The sequence below is a fragment of the Passer montanus genome, unplaced genomic scaffold (assembly GCF_014805655.1).
Source record: "Passer montanus isolate IOZ18808 unplaced genomic scaffold, ASM1480565v1 scaffold4, whole genome shotgun sequence".
Lineage (NCBI taxonomy): Eukaryota > Metazoa > Chordata > Aves > Passeriformes > Passeridae > Passer > Passer montanus.
The window spans coordinates 18320003-18337012 of NW_024368818.1; the positions used below are offsets into that span (position 1 = coordinate 18320003).

General features: G+C 42.2%; 1 protein-coding gene across 15 annotated transcripts in view; it reads left to right on the forward strand.

The window, feature by feature from the left end:
* Positions 1-17010, forward strand: part of TENM4 (teneurin transmembrane protein 4) — a 592138-nt gene that overhangs the window by 519372 nt on the left and 55756 nt on the right. For 12 of the 15 annotated variants that reach the window (XM_039718527.1, XM_039718526.1, XM_039718531.1 and 9 more), the window contains 5 exons: positions 3326-3593; positions 5582-5725; positions 6748-6997; positions 9486-9506; positions 15792-16024. In XM_039718527.1, the coding sequence (XP_039574461.1) occupies positions 3326-3593; positions 5582-5725; positions 6748-6997; positions 9486-9506; positions 15792-16024 (916 nt within the window). The remainder of the gene's footprint in view (positions 1-3325; positions 3594-5581; positions 5726-6747; positions 6998-9485; positions 9507-15791; positions 16025-17010) is intronic. The other 3 variants (XM_039718530.1, XM_039718532.1, XM_039718541.1) reach the window with 1 other exon arrangement.

The window sequence follows — 17010 nt, forward strand, 5'->3', positions numbered from 1 at the left end:
AACCTAGCTGTCCATTCCTGCAGCTACATTTCATAATACACAGTTCTCAGTAGGAAAATGTTAAATATAAAAGGTGTAAGCACATAGCTGGGTGGAGGTGACAAGCAGATAGCAGGACTGGGAAAGAGGTTTTGACAAGAGGGTAGATAAGAACCCCATGAGCTCCAACAAATAAATGCAGAAAAAAATGCAGTACTCTCTACCTGGATGCATTCAAAAAACCTAGTAGTACATTTTTAATATTTGATTAAGGTGCCTATAGACAGATTTGGGGCAATTCAGGATGCCCTGAAGTGCCCCTTCAGGCATCCAGCTGTAGCTTCAGAAAGGTGGAGATGTCAGAAAGGTCCATGTCAGAGTTGCCATGCCCTTGCAGAAGTTTTGGATACCACAGAGTGTTTCAAAAGCACTAGATGTGTATGTTTAGGCCCCTGAATCAGACTCAAAATGGTTTTCCTTTTAAAAATTCTCTCTGAGTATCTTACAAAACAAAAAAAGACATTGACTGTTCCTTGCCTGTCTGCTGGCAGAGTGAAGAGTAGCTGTAAAAGACACGTGTAACCCAGCACAAAGAAACAAGATTTCCTACCTTATCTCATGCAGAGAGTAGAAAAATTGCTACTAAGACAAGGACAGATTCTCACCACAGAGCCAAGAGAAAATGACAGTGAAAATTGCAACCCTGTGTAAATCCCCAGTAAACCTGAAGAATCAGCTCTTCTGCCTGCCCAGCCTTGTGGCTGGGCCTCTTTAAAAGAGCAGATTATATTGGTTAGTCTGGGATAAACCCTAAGAGTCTTACACAAGGCCTGCAGTCACAACGTACGAATGTGTCTGGGCCAAACAGCAATTATCAAATAGAAATAAGGGCAGAATTTAGCCCTTATTACTTCTAGTACATTCAGATTATTTTAAAGCTTGTTTTCCCCCTTTTCTCCCACTGATATCCTACTGAATTATACACCCCCCTACCAGTGCCATGTTTTGTTGCTAGTTTGTCACCACTTACAAACCTACAAAAACATTTTGAATCTCCTGAATTACTATCTGAACCCTCTCTTCAAGCAGATATCTTTAAACACAGCCCCTTGTGCTGCTCAGTGCCTTGGCAGCATTGGGCTGACCTTTTCTTTGGAATGGTAGACAGCAGAGATAGATCACAACAGAGAGAAATCATTACTTATGACAAGGATCTGAAGCAGACTTTCTAAATAGTATCTCCATGGCAATTATTTTTGCCTGTTTGTATTCTAATGGGCTTACATATGAAGACAGATATGTTACAAGGGACCACCTTTACTACAGTTTGGCTGAGCACATCTCTGGTTGAGCCTGGTCCCCATCCAGCTTGTTGATGATCTCATAAAATATATTTTTAAAATCCTGGGTTTTCCCAATTCTGTCATAATTCAGCCTTCTAAGCACTGATATATGTAAATTAAAAAGACTGCATTAGAGAAGGTAAATATTTATGAGCACAGTGGAATGGGGCTTTAACTGCTGGATGTGTCTGTTTTCAAGTGCTGCAACACTCTGAGCCTTTTAGCTATCACTTTTAAAAGTGTTGGGCCTTGGATAACATCTCAGAAGAGGTGTTTTCAGGGGGCAGATTATGAGATTTGTCATTTTTGATAACACCAACCAGAAAACCTGTCAGAGTTGAGCAACTCACTATGCCAGGGAAGTTTGCTGTTCCCACGTAGAAGGGGCTGGGTATAGGAGTGACATAACTTGGAGGGCACAAGGATTGTGGAATCCTAGAATCTCCTGAGTGGGAAGGGACCCACATTGAGTCCAGCTTCTGGCCCTGCACAGGACACCCCAAGAATCATGCTGTGATAGATGTGATCCCTTCCTGATGGGTGGATCTCTTGACCCACCTGCCTTCAAGCTTCCCTGTCCTTAATATTCAGAAAGATGATTATTGATAGAGATGTATTTTCCAAGCTCATTTAGAGTCCAGCACACTGAAGAACTCAAGAAGTGGCACAGGAGAGGATTGTGCCAGCTGTGACCTTTTAACACATCCCATAAAGCTTTTTTGTTGTTTTTTTTTTTTTTTTTAACACATTCCATAAAGCCACCAGGCTTTCCTGCTCACTGATAAGTTTCTACCTTCATTTTTCAATATTCGCCAGAGGTTGCTGACTTGTGCCAAAAATATCCAAGTTAGGTGCTTACCCAAGAGTGAAGTTTTCTTGAAAGTGACAATGTTTTTCTCCTAAGATTTTTTTATCAGCATTTTGCATGGGAAAACACAGTGTCAGGGATATACTTGTATCACTTTCCATAAACTTTCCAAGCATTTCTCCATTAAAAAAAAAAAAATAATAAATTAAGTTCTGGTGATACTTTAGCTGGGGAATTAGCTGAAAATCTCATCTTTATTGAGACTTCTCTGTTCTCAAAGCAGATGATGTTTCCCTGATGTTTCTTCAGTCTTTTCTGAAGTTTTGTACTGCAATGGGCACCTGTTAGATAACTGTCCCAGTCAGTCAGAAATACCCTCACTTATGTCAGGGGGAGGAAGTAAAGCAACTCACTTGGAATACAGAGGAGTTTGTAAAAGAAAGAGAAAGAAGAATGCAAGGGAATGGAAAGGAGTTGTAGGTGGTAGATCAGGCCAACAGTTTCATCACTTAAGTAAGAAGCCAAGGAATTTTAAGCAAGTACCAGAATAAGTAGGAACAAATATGAGGTCAGAAAATAAGGGCGAGAACACAGAGTTAAAAAAAGGCTAGAGGTAGATGGTAGATCAGGTAGAGAGGGTCAGAGAGAAGGTAGGAGAGGTGCAGTTTCAAAGTAGGAGAGATGGGTAAGTCACAGGAGGGAGGGCAGAATGAGGATTCACTAATGTCTTGGAGAGAATTGCATGTTATGATCAGGACCAGGAAACATCCTTAAGGCCAAGTAGGGCGTGATATTTTACTGGGAAAAGGAAGCCAGGAGACAAGAATTAGAGGCCTCTAAAACCTATGATGATAAAAGACAGAAAATGGAAGCTAAACTGATAGGCTGTAATTATCTGAGATCCCAGGCTCTTTTCTCTGTGGGTCCTGGTACTCTTTTTAAGAGTGAGTCTCTTTCTTAATGTGACACTTTGTTGTCCTGTTCTCCCATGTAACAGAGATGGAGAAGGTGGGAGACATTCCTTAGCTTCCAGAAATAAGTTACGTATATGATTTCATACTTGATGCCTACTAGGTACCTTTTTAGACATGCCTGCCAGAGCTTTTATACAGGTGTGTTTGATAAATTACAGCTTCACTGCCTTTTCCTGTCTGCTCACTGCTGATTTAACACCTCATGGATTGCTTTTCCACAGGCTCTACAAGAGGAGATTAATGTTTCCGGCAGTAAAATAAAAGTGAGTTACCTGAGCAGTCGCACAGCTGGCTACAAATCAGTGCTGCGGATCAGCATGACCCACCCCACCATCCCCTTCAACCTCATGAAAGTCCACCTCATGGTCGCCGTCGAGGGACGCCTCTTCAGAAAGTGGTTTGCAGCAGCTCCAGACCTGTCCTACTATTTCATCTGGGACAAGACGGATGTCTACAGCCAGAAGGTGTATGGGCTCTCAGAAGCCTTCGGTAAGTGACCCCAGGGTTTGTGCCTCCTTTTAGAAGCAACTAAGTGGCAGTGATAGATCCTAGATCAGTATGGTCTGACTGCAGACACATGAATGGTCCCTGCAGATTCACTGCAGCACACATTCCCCAGCAGATGAATCACAGAATGGTTTAGATTGAAAGGGATCTTAAAGACCATTTAATTTCCATTTCCCCAGTGATGGGCAGGGATAACACCCATTAGATCAGTTTGCCCAAAGCCTCGTCCAACCTGGCCTTGAACACTTTCAAGGACAGAGTACAGATACTTATCTGTTCTCTGGCTCATAGCCCAGCACATACATCCTAAGCTGCTCCCATCATAATCATACAGAAGAAATTAACTGGGACTGGAAGTGTTTGGCTGCCTCTCACCTATAGCCAAAAACTGTCAACACCGCTTTGAAAGGAATCCCTTGGACAGAACCCTGATTGCCACTGTTCGTTGTGCCTGACCTTCAGGGTTGGTCTAATCTTAGTCTCCTCTTTGTCACCCATTCAAGAATGCCATCCCATACTGGGTGTTTAGTGAGCAGAGGTAATGCAGTTCTCCACTGATTGCTTCCCATCTGCCAACACCCAGTGGACATTCAGTTACAGGTCTTCAGCTGAGTCTAGACTAGTCCCTTCAGGCTGCCAGGAAATGGTATCAGCAAAATGGGAGAGATCCCACATTAGTAAATACAGCTCCTGTTGACAGAAGGATGGTTCATTATGCCTCATAGCTCAACTGAAGATAAGTCTTTTTAGAGGAGTTGCAGCATGCCTGGTTTTCCAGGAGTAAGAAGAGGTGCCTTCCTCTTCTCACTCAGGCTCAGCTGCCTTGGGCAGGTGGGATTATACACCCTGCTGAGCCTTACCCAGCTCGGAGTCCACGCTGAGAAATGTAGCATATCCTGAAGCAGTCTGCGTGCATGCTCTTTAAGTTGGTAGATCACCAGTGGGTCCTGGAGTGCTCCATGGAACAATTCTGCAGCTCCAGAGTACACAAGCAGGTCTGAGTGAAATAAATGGGAGGACATCAGAATTCATGCCTTCAATGATTCCCACCTCCACAACAGTGGAAAATATTGACCTTTCATATCCTAACTTACATATTTTCCTGATAAAATCTGCAAAAGGCTATGTCTGATGGCGAATCCTGAGTTCTCTCAGTGCTCAGCGCTTTTCAAAGAGGCTGGTAAACTTGTAAGATCAGACAGGTTTTTTTCTATCTAGTAAAAAAAAAAATCTATGTAATTGCTTTTCATTTGTGTGGAACTTGCAGTTCTGCTCTGCTTCAGCTGTAAAGATTAGAAGAAGAAAAGCAGACCAATGAAAACGGTCCTGCTTCTTCTGAGAAAATCGTAAAGGAATCATTATTCTGTCAAAAACATTATTTTCCTTCTGCTGACATAATTTTAAGCAACTCCAGCGTGTTCAGTGGAGTTACTCCTGAAAGGGTCTGATTAGACATCATGGCAAGCAAACTTTTGACATTACAATGACCACAAGTCAATCTGGCTGAGACTGCTGCCTCTGTGGGACTCAGTGCCCCGTGCATGAATTGTGCAAGTCTTTACCTTCCAAAAAAGATCATAATCAAGATTAAGTTCCTGGCATGCATTCTTTGATCAGAGAAATTAGATAGGAGTAAAATTCTCCCATTTGAGAGTCCAGCAGTGGTGTACACTCTCAAGTCATAGAATATCCGGAATTGGAAAGGACTCCCAGAGTTCCAATACTAATATCCATTGTTTAAAATATGTCCTTAAACCAGTGTCTTTTGAATTTTGAGTGCATTTGCCCAACACTGACAATGGCATTGACCTTTTTAGATTCAGGATAGACTTTTAAGAGAAAAAATATTTGGACTGTGCATTATGATGATTATTTTCTCATACCCCTGCTCAGTTGCGACTCTGTGTGTGCTGGCATTGCATTTCTGGATTACTAATCTAAGGAGTCTTTTGTTTCTCTCTTGTTCACAGTTTCAGTAGGTTATGAGTATGAATCCTGTCCAGACTTAATCCTGTGGGAGAAGAGGACAGCTGTGCTTCAGGGTTATGAAATTGATGCTTCCAAACTTGGAGGATGGTCCCTGGACAAACACCATGCCCTCAACATACAGAGTGGTAGGTTGTCTGTAACTCATAACAAGAGTAATGCAGCATTGCAAGACCCAGTTGCTTCTTATCACTAAGAATTCAAGAAAAAGATAGGAAAGAAACCTGACCAACACCTGTGCTCTCTCGTGTATTTTACTAGGAAATTATTTCTAGTAACCTACATTAAGAAGTAATTTGGTTTGCAAAATGTAAAAGAAGCTGGCCATCATTAAGTAGTTGAATGTCAGCCCAACTTTGTAGTATCGTAAAAGAAGGGTAGTAACAAGGAAAATATTCCTAAAATAACAAAGGGGAGCCTATTCAGATTGGAGCTGTCAGTAAGCATGAATCCAGCCAGAGGCATCCTCCAAAGTGCTAAGTGTACTTGTGGAACAAGAGGCTTCATGGGTCCTAAAGCAGAATGGAAGGTTCCCGAGTCCTTGAAGACTGCAGAAGGGAAGTTTAAAAGCTCAGCAGAGCATGTTCAAGGGTGGAAGCACTGTGTCCCTTTAGATAATAGTGGTATGGGAGCAAACATCTAATTCAACCCACATCACTGCTGAGAGTGCTACACTTAGAGGGAAAATAGGCAGAGCTCCTCTAAAACTTTGCAGATGAAACATTTCTCTAGAGAATGTCCCATGGTCTTCTGGCCCTTACTTTTCCATGAGCTATCTAGTTTTTGGGTTTTTTTGTTTGTTTTTTTTTTTACTTGGTAGACTGCAAATTACAGGGCAAGCAAGAACAGACAGGGCAGGTAAAAATTCATAAGATGCTGAAAAGTGCATTTCATTCAAAGGTAAAGACAGTCTTGATGTCCCTACATATTTTCCTTCTGCAGGAAATATAATGAGTCTAAAAGAAATACTTAACTCAGAAAAGAGGCTCCTCATTTGAAACTATCACAAAACAATACTATGAAAGATGATCAACCTTCTTGCTACTTCACAGATTCCCCAGCTGGCATGCAGCATTGCCAGTTTGTGCTCCCTTTGGCCTCAGCCTTCCTGTTTCTTTAATTTCCATAATACTGTTTTCTCTCTCTCTAGGCATCTTGCATAAAGGAAATGGGGAAAACCAGTTCATTTCCCAGCAGCCACCTGTAATTGGAAGCATTATGGGCAATGGCCGCAGACGGAGCATTTCTTGTCCAAGCTGCAATGGTCTGGCAGATGGAAACAAACTCCTGGCTCCTGTTGCCCTAACATGTGGGTCTGATGGAAGTCTTTATGTTGGAGATTTCAACTACATCCGAAGGATCTTTCCCTCTGGCAATGTCACCAACATACTGGAGCTGAGGTATTCCGTGCTGAATGTGGCTGTTCGAGTGATGTTCTTAAGTTCTGCAGAAATCCTATGTACCCAAAAGAAAAATGAACAGAACTCTTAAAAAAAAAATAAAAATAAAAAAGCAAACAACACAGCAAAACAGAGAAAAAGCTGTCTGGATCTGCCTCTTCTGCAACTCTGCTGACTTTGATTTACACCAGAGAAACACAGGCCTAGCAAGTTCTTCCAGAACTGAATCACACGCCAAAAATATTGACAAATTTCTGTGCTGCTAAATCAGGCTGTGCTGATGTCTGCCTTTTCCTGTAGTCAGAAACCAGTGGGAATGCTGAAAATTAACAAGCAGCCTCTGAGATAACCTAAACTTGGAAGGACACAGCACTGATGATGATTTGTAGAGGTGAATCAGGACTGATAATCACTCATAATTTAGACAAGATGATCACTCTAGGCAGTCACAGACTGGGGTTTTCTAGTTGTTTTTTAAGGGGACAGCTGTAGCAGCCCCTTCAGTTCCCAGCTGAGCAGCAGTGTCAGGCTGAACATGCAGATGGGGAGCATCTGGAAATAAGTGGAGTGTTTCCTTTTAGTGCCAGAAAGCAAAGGAAAAAAATATACCAAGAGAAATAACGAGGAAGGGGCAGGAACATCCATTAAAAACAATGAAGCAGAGGGAAAAGTATGATTTGTCACAAGTTCTGAAAAAATTGCATAAATTGTGACTGAACCAAAGTTCAAATTGACCTCACTGAGGATATTTTACCTATCTAAAATTTCCACAACAAATACAAGCATCCACTTCAAAGCAGTGGGGCCTGGTTCTGGGCTTTGTGTGGCCAGACAAGTCTCACTCCAGGACAATCAAATAGAGTTAAGGGAGTGTTCCTGAATGAGTCTTCTGTGCTTGACAGTCCTGAACTCAGGTCCTGAGAAGTCACTATGAAGATAGCCGGGTAGGAAGGTTCAGTATTGCCATTCATCTCTCAAAATCTGGCCTGAAAACAAGAATCTTCCCAAAAGCAAGACCCTCCCTCCTGGGATTTAATATTCCCTGCTGCTGAGGACAAACATAATACTGCATTTCTGCAAGGACTGCAGCCAAATTTGTTCAAGATCCTCTTCGTCCCTCATGCACAAACATGCCATAGTCATTAGACCTCACCAAAAGTCTTATTTGGCATTCAGAACCATCCTTGTAGATCATAGTGTGTGGAAAAAAAAAGTCCAGACAGCCACCACCAGAAGGCTGGCATTTACAGAATAAGTGCCTTGGTATGGGCACCTCAGAGGGCTGGGGCACCTTCCAAGTAAGGAAGCAAGAACCTCAATTTTGCTATTCTGTTCCATGATACAGGAGAACATAATATCTCTCATGTTTGTAAGGTGGGAAACTGGGATAAACCTTCAGACCTGGTCCTCGTTAGAATGTAATATCTGTCCTTCTAGTGCCAGAAAGTTATTTTAATGACCGAAGGTGAAATTTCCAGAAGAGCCTAGGTGAGCTCAAATCTTATTGCAACAGATACGGATTAATATCTCTTTCCCAGAAGTACAGTTTTGAAAACCCAATCCCTGTTTCATTGTCAGCGGAAATACCAGACCAAACACAGGTTTTGCAAAGTATTTCCTCATTGGGGAAGGGAAAATTGGAAGCCTTGACAAAGTAGCCTAGCTGGCTGTTGTGTAGAGCCACAGAGTTAAATTTACTCCAGAGTTAAATCTGCTGCAACGATTGCTGTTTCATCTGTGCAAACACTCAGGTTACTGGGTCTAATAAACATTTCTTCACTCTGGTGTGCTATAAAGTAAGTGGGTTCAGATGTTGGCTGGCTAAAAGGAAAGCCATTGCTTTTGGACTAAATGGAGTTTGCTTGTGTCTTCTCAAATCAGCGTCTCCTTTGGGATTAACACCCTCACTGTTTGGCTCCAAGATTTGTTTGCAGGGGTGGGTTTGGAGTGTAGTGTTCTGGTAAGCAAATGCATTGTGGGTCACAGAGAGCTGCAGCTGGGTGTGTAACTTAGACCTATGAAAAATGTCCACCTCAGCATAATTTCAGTCCTCCGGGCTGGAGTTCACGAGGTTGCAGCATTGAACTGCCACCCGTAACTGCAACTCTTAAGTTACCTTTGTAAATTACAAGGTGGTGCTTTGACTGAGAGTGAAAAAAACTGTAAAGATATCTGCATCTACATCTATTTAGCTCAGTGCTGCACTGAATGATAGATAAAGTCTGATGGTCCTATCTCTTGTGTGAGTGAATAACTCTAAGCAGGTGAGATCACACTTCTTTTGTGATGTGCAGCAGTACATAAGTGAGCTCACTGCCAAGTAATATCCAATATAAAATACATCAGTGTCATTCCAGCTAAGTCTTTATTTATTATTGCATTGTGTGATACAGTTACTGTCAAGTTTTCAATCTGCTAATAATGCATCAAACTGAGCTGCTAACACCTCATTCTTTCTTCTATTCCCTGCTTTCCTGTCTTCTGTCAGAAATAAAGATTTCAGACATAGGTAAGCCAACCAGTGGAGAATTCTTATGCTGCTCCCTGTCTTGTTGCATGTTGTTACACAGTGAGCCACAAGTGCCATTTCCAGATGATTCAATAGCAAATGAAGCTGGCGTGATTAAAACTGGCATAGGCAATCAGTCATCAGAACTGGGAGTCATTAATCACAATGTGAGCCATGCAAGCTTCTGCATGAGCTGTTATAGCTGGAGACAGGGGAAATGCAGGCAGGAGAAGCAGGGTAACAGGAGGAGGAGGGGGGAAGAAAAATGGATGGGAATTAATCAAGAAAGTAGAATGGGAACAGCATCAGGAAACAGATTACTGGAACAAGTAGGATGGAAAAATAATTCTCATACAGTGAAAAGCCTTCATTTGGGTTTGGGGGGTGTTTAACAGGCATAATGAAGATCCCTATGTGCCCCAGCATTATCCACCCAGGGAAGTTAGTTTTTGTAACATTTTTCAGTCTGAACTTTCATAGAGAGCTTTGACATGTGAAAGTCTGTCAGACTCAAATAGGAGGTAGCACAACTCAGAACCTTAGCCAGGAAATGCAATAAAAGAGTAATGACAAGAAAACAAGATAAAAGAGAGACTCTTAAATTGGAGCTTTGTCGGTAGGAATATTTGTCACTTGGGTTCACTGGAGTTTCAGTGGGTTTGATCCAATCAGTTGCATTCCAGAAGATGTCAACTTCTGTCACTGACTGTGTTTGCAAGGACTTCTCTGACTCTGACAAGTTTCCCATCCTTCTCCCTGGTTGCTTTTCTAAATCAGAAGCTTAGACTGTGTGGAGCTGGGATTTTTGTGTGTGCGTGTTTAGTTTTCTTTTGCATTTGGATTGGGGATTTTTCTTGCTACATGCTTTTCATTTACTATTTCTTTGACTTCATAGAGGCTGTGCTAAACTAAAAATGTTCTTTCATCTGCATGCCTGGAAATGAAATGGAGTAGAAACTGATTTTTTATCCTATTGCCAGAGCAATAATGAAGGGCTGAGCTTCACAGTGTAATGGACTGGCCCAAAGCATCTATTAGCAGGGCTGGGAGGTTGGTACCCAAGAACTTTTCCCTGACTGTCCTCATCAGGCTGGGTTCCAGCCCCCCAGGTACTCTTTCACATCATTTGAAGACTACAGAAAATTTAATTTCTCTTTGGAACAGCCAGGTTGTATCCCTAATGCCCAAGAAATACACAGCCACTAAAGTGCATCTGCATTGACAGTGAAGGGTAGCAGCTGGGTACCTGTTATGAGAAGAGGTCTTGTGTATGAAAGCAGTAACTGAAAAAGGATCGATGGACTGGCCACAAACCCTGCAGATTGGCAAGCAGAGTTGGCAGGGCTTCAGCCTTTAGGCAGTTTCTAAAAACTAAGAAATTAAGTGAAAGAAATCCAAGACATGCCTGCTTCAGTGTCGCCCAAAGGGGATGAGGGAGGGAGGGAGGAGCAGGTGAGGACCTCCAAATGAAATCCTTCCATCTCTGACTGTGTGGAAGGAGTCACCCATCTCTTAGTGCCTGTTCTGTGACATTTGCTTTAATATTTCTTGCTAGGAAGTCTCTTTGCTCCTGACCCTCAAGGAAATGAGTGTGTGTAGTCTCAGCTTAAGCTCCAGTGCTTTAAACTCCAGAAGGCCCTAAGCTTGACACCAGCAGTGATGCAAATTGGGAGATCCACAGAGCTGAATCATAGTGGTTTGGAAAAGGTGAAATCCATATGCTACAACTGCCTCAGTTCAGGGGAAAGGAATTCCTCCCCAGTTCGTAGGGTGTGGTGAGTTTGATCTCCAAAGGTTCTGGAGCTACCCAGAGGTGTAGAGGCTTGGCTTTACAGCTCTGTGTGCACAGCCAAGGTCTAACTCTGCAACAGCCTAAATGAGGGATGTTAGCTAAGACAAAAAGCATCACCAAATCATGATGCCTTCTCTGCAGGAACACGGAGGGCAGTGAGGCATTTCTGTCTTGCAAATATACAAAAAGTTGCCACTTAAATTTATTCTTCCTTTCTTGTTTTCATTCATACTGTTGAGAGAAGTAACAAAGAGAGATATCTTAGCAAACAGCTCTAGGATCAGATAAAAAGTCCCTTGCCATCTCTGGCTCGGCTTATGGCATTGTTATAAAGTTTTATTGTCCAGCATGTCACACTAGAAGAGCTTTGGGCATCACACACAAACTGCAAACACTGAAAGACCAAGTGCAAATCCAGCTCACTGCATTGTGTGGCCTCCTTAGGTATTAATCTGTTGAGTGTCACCCAAGGAACAAAGACCAGTACCTCACACAAGCTACAATAATTAAATCCGCTGGTTCTGGGCTGCAGGGTGCTTAGCATGGAGCCATGGAAACACAGCCCCACTGAACAAAAACCTCCTGACTGCAGGAATTTGGTGATTCTTTAGTCACCAGCAAATGTACATGGCCAGCAAAGCTCAGAGAAGAAGTGGGTAGCTGGCACAGAAAAAGAAGTGGGTTTGAGTCCTTAAACAGAGACATCAGATCCAAAGAAGCCCCAGGGGTTCATCCAGGTCAGTGATTGTGGGTAACTAATTTTGGTGGTGTGACTTCTTCTGTCTGTTGACCACAGTGGGTGCCAGAGCTGTACAATTACCAGTCACAGAAGTTGTCCTTTGAGGAGGTGGTAGATGCTCTTGCATTTGAGAAACTAAGATACAGTTAATCTTGTCAGACAAAATTTGAAAATAGTCAGACAAGTCCTACCCCAAAAGGTGATATTTCTCTCCATTGCTTGTAAAGAGAATTAAAACAGCCAGCTCTGATGTAAGTATCCACTTTGAAACTATCTAAAGCATGGTGAAATGAATCCCTTGGCGTTTTACAGAAACCAATAAATAGGTGTAGTCTGCTGTGCTGATGTTTTGTAGGGAACCTGCTGAGAAAAGGGACCATCTCCCTTTTCTCATCTCTTTTCCTTAGAGACTGGCTTCCCACTCTGGAGCAGGAGGTTCCTTCCTAGGACTCCTCCAAATCATGGGCTCTGGGCCCACAGGGAGAATACCAGCCTTTATTCAAAGCCTGTGCACATATCATAGTACAACTGAAGAAATCCACAATTCAAACCTCATGCCTCTGCCAGCTCACCCAACTTTGTATCCCATTTCTTCCCTGTGCATGTGTGTAAGGAATCACATAAAGCACAAACACTTTAAAATAGAGTCTGAATCTCTTAACATACCTGCAGAGCTCCCTAAATGATACTGGCACTATCCTGTCCAAACACTGAGAATAGTAAAATGGAGAAGACAGATGTATGGAAGAGACTATACAAAACCCAGAGAAGTGGGATCACTGTGGACTTGCAAGATTTCCCTCTGCTTTCCCAGCCCATCACTGTGTCACAAGTATACAAGGAAGCAGTATCACCTCCATTTCACTGTGGCTTGCAGAACCATTAAACTGTTCTCATTCCCAGTGACTACACCATCCTGCCCACTAATACTCATCAAAGTGTCTGTTCTTGGCTAGGGACCAGCCCATTCCATCACTGCAATTTCAGTGTTATTGCTTCAGGGGGTTTAACATATCAATGCATTGCTCAAGTTTTCTTCTAAAAACTGTAATATCTCAAGGAACACTCCGAATGGGAAATCAGCTCTTCCTCCACAGTCATTTTCTAGTGGCACTGCGAAAATGGGGGATAAATATTCTAGGACGACAAATAGTATAGCTGATCAAGTCTTTTGAATAGTAAAAAGTCTTGTATTTTGTTTTGGACTGTTACCTAGCTGAGAAATAAGAGAGGATGAAAGGGGGAAAAAATCCTCTCTGTTTCACTCCAGCCATATTTATTTCAGTTGCTGTTCAGCCCACTCCAGTTAACCACTTGGATTTGCCTGTTGATTGTGGCTTTAAATAAAAAGTGAATCCCCAATGTTCCTGGCTCCAGTGCTCATGCACTATCACAGATAAAGAAAAGCAGTTTGGGAGATTTTACATGACCAATGTATGTTTATTTAAGCATCTTTCACCCTGAAGGATCTGAAAGTGACAAAAAAAGCCCTCCAGTGTATAACACTGTGCAGTTCATGCCAGGGCAGAGTACGATACTAACTCTCTGCAGTGCTGAAAACAGTTGGCAGAGGCCAGGGGGGTAGATTCCAGCTTGACAATTTTAACAGGTGGTTTCAGCATCTATTTTATGCAAGAGCTGGGGATAGAAAATTGTTTTAAGAGCTCTCTTTTTTACAGAAGATAGTAATCAATAACAAAATATTGTAATCAATAATAAAATCCACCAGAGTGAGGCTGTGCAATCAAAAAATAAATCACAACAATATTTCTGGGAGAGGGGAGCAGGAATTTCTCTCCATTTTTCTCCATCTCTGGGTAAGTCATTTGCCTTTGCCCATCTGCACATAGCCTGCTCTAAAACTCAGGGAAAGTTATCGTCTTGCCAGTCAAAGATGGTAAAGAATTGCAAAGTGCCATTAAAACTGTCCTCCTCTTGTCCACCTCCCATGCAAAATAGAGATTATGAACAGCTCAAGAGCTTACTGACATTCAGCAGGGCTTTGTTAGGACAGTCAGCAGAAAATGCAAGGCCCTGATCAAACTGGATGATGGATTCCCACAGGGAACTTCTTCCACCAGGGTTGAAGCCACTTGCTTAGTGTGAGTGACATGCAGGTAAATGAAATAATACCCTCCCAGCCTGCTGTCATTGGGAAGGAATACAGATGGAGGCTGAACTGTCAGGCTGGAGCTGTCTTGAAGGTCAGAGCATTTTATTTAGCAAGAATCAGTGTCATTTTTGGAGATGAAATCTGTTCAGACTTTAACAGGATAAATCACAAGGGATATTCCAGAATAAATCAGAAAGGTGCTTTTCCCCCACCCCCACAGTATTAAATAATTTGAATGAAGAACCAATTTACTGCTTTTTAAATGTGAGAATAACTCAGTAATTTTTACAGGTCTGAAGAGTAGGTAATTTTCCTAACATAAAGGTTGAGAGGAATTTTCTATATGCAGAATAGAGTCAACTGTGATTGACACTCAAGTTTCTAGTCAACTTCGCCTGGAACGATTCCATTAAGGGCAAAAATGTGAATTGTGGCCTAGATTTTTATTATGAATTCTTTGGACTTGGTGAGTTTGGACAGCTTGAAGGTGTTCTGGAGAAAAGTAGATACTTTTCATACTTGTTCTAATTACTACTTAGGCTTTCTTAGAGGGAAAATAAATCTGTTCAGAACAGATGTTAAAAGTCTAACCTATTGGTTTCAGGTGTAGAAGAGATGCAGGTTGATACACACTAATAGTCAACAATTTTAATAAAATATATTAATGTCTTAAGTATCTATGTTAAATGCAAGTAAAGTCCTTGCAAGACAATTGTTTAAATTTTGTCTAAACCCATTTGGTTGTTTTTTTCTGGCCAGTCCTATTGGATGCTTTCCATAAAGTGGATTCTAGTTTATTAATTTCTTCAGTCTTGGGCTCATTTAGTGTTACAGTCCTGGAGCTAAAAATATTCTCATTCTGTCTGCTCATCCTGTTTTCTCAGCCACCCTTTCTTGTGTCCAAGGAAACTGTGAGCAGACGGTGTTCAATAGGGGACTGGTGTTCAGGTTCCTCAGCCTAATACTAGTTCATGCTTCACTTGGGGCAAAATGTGCCACCCAGGAAATTACTTTGTTTCTCTCATCACTGAGGACCAGCTGAATTCAGTGGCAGGATTCCCTTAATCTCCCTGAGGGCAGCACAGAACTTTAGATTCTTTGCTGGAGTCAGCAAGAACACCAGATGAACTTTGATGCAGTGATCTTGAAGGCTGTATCTTCAAGTGCTTTATACAGGGAGTCTCCTTTTGGAGTTTGTATTAGTCTTTGTTGGGAGGGCAGATTTTTTTTTCATTATTATTTGTTTTATTTCCCTACTGTCCTCTGTTTTCCCTTCACTTCCTGGCACTGCATGAACACTATGGACTATGTCTATAACAAATAAATTAAGCAAACACAGGCACTGGAACTCAACCTGTAGTAGTTCCTGGCATGTTTTTGGCTCAGACTCAGACCAGAGAGCCCTTTCCTTTGGCTGCTTCGCTCCATACCAGAGAGCACCCCTGGTGCAATTGCTAATGGATACAGCTTGGGATCCTGTGCTGTAACACACTGTGTACTAACCTTGTCCAAAACAGCACTCCTTCACTTTCCCAGTCGTTCTGCCCTGAGCATTTTTATTCTCTGAAGTGTTTGTATTGCCTGTTGACTTAAGGAAATACATCATCAAAAAATTAATAATTTCATACCCTTGTTTTTCAGCCACAGCCCAGCTCATAAGTATTACTTGACCACAGATCCAATCACTGGCTCCATCTACCTCTCGGACACCAATAGCCGACGTATCTATAAAATCAAGTCAACCACATCAGTGAAAGACATTGTGAAGAACTCAGAGGTCTTGGCTGGAACTGGGGATCAGTGCCTCCCATTTGATGATACCCGCTGCGGAGATGGAGGCAAAGGCACCGATGCCACCCTTACAAATCCCAGGGGTGAGACTGCTTCTTTTCCACTGGCTATTTTAAAGGGGGCTTTTTGAAAGCAGCTTGTTTAGTCACACTGGAGATTGCTCTCCTCTCCAATTCTGAAACACATCCTAAGGGCTTGCTCCTGGAAATAAGCGAGTATGTCTCACCCTCAGCTAGTCGTGCCATGTTTCTTCAAATTCACGTGGCTGGGAGAAATGCCAAGCCAGAGGGGTTCAGTGATGGGCACGTGTCCAGAGGGCAATGGAATAAATCCACCCATCACTTTTATACCTGTGAAGCCACTACTCCTCCTTACCAGCAGTGCTTGGTCCCTCCCAGCTTGGGCAGAATCACTAATATTCAATTCACTGAGGCTTTCTTGGCATTAAAAAAAAAGCCTTATGAGCATTGCTGTGGATAGATAGATAGATAGATAGATAGATCGATAAATAGATATAAATGGGCAGCAAAACTAGCATACAGCTCAGAGATAGCAAACAGTGGTTTAGACATTGACATTATGTATCACTGCATCTAGCTTAAATCCTGGAGGGGGTGGATACTAATTTTCATATGGGAGTGGTCTAATTCAGCTTAATTTTACCTGGTTCCAGCATCCTGAAATGTGATAAAAGCACAGTCGAATCAGAATAAAAGTATCACACAGACTTCATGGCTGTGAACTAAATTTTTCAAAACAGTTTTAGCCAAACATATGCAGTCCTGTGTGTGGCCAAGACTTCAGTCTGGCAATCTCAAGGTAACAAGCTCTGCAGATGGAGGATGTCGCTCCTCCCAGCTGTCCACAGCACCTCAGAAAAAAAAAAATACACAGAGGATAGAGATGAGCTGGGGGGCACTGTTTGTGCACAGACTTTCGACCGTGTTTGTGAGGAGGGCTGGGAAGGACAACCATGCAGGAATGTTTTTTGAGATGGGGCATTTTTGCCTTGTACGTCTTGTGTTCTGTGCAGTTGTTCAGAGTGCAAGGAGTTATTTATAGGTTCTTG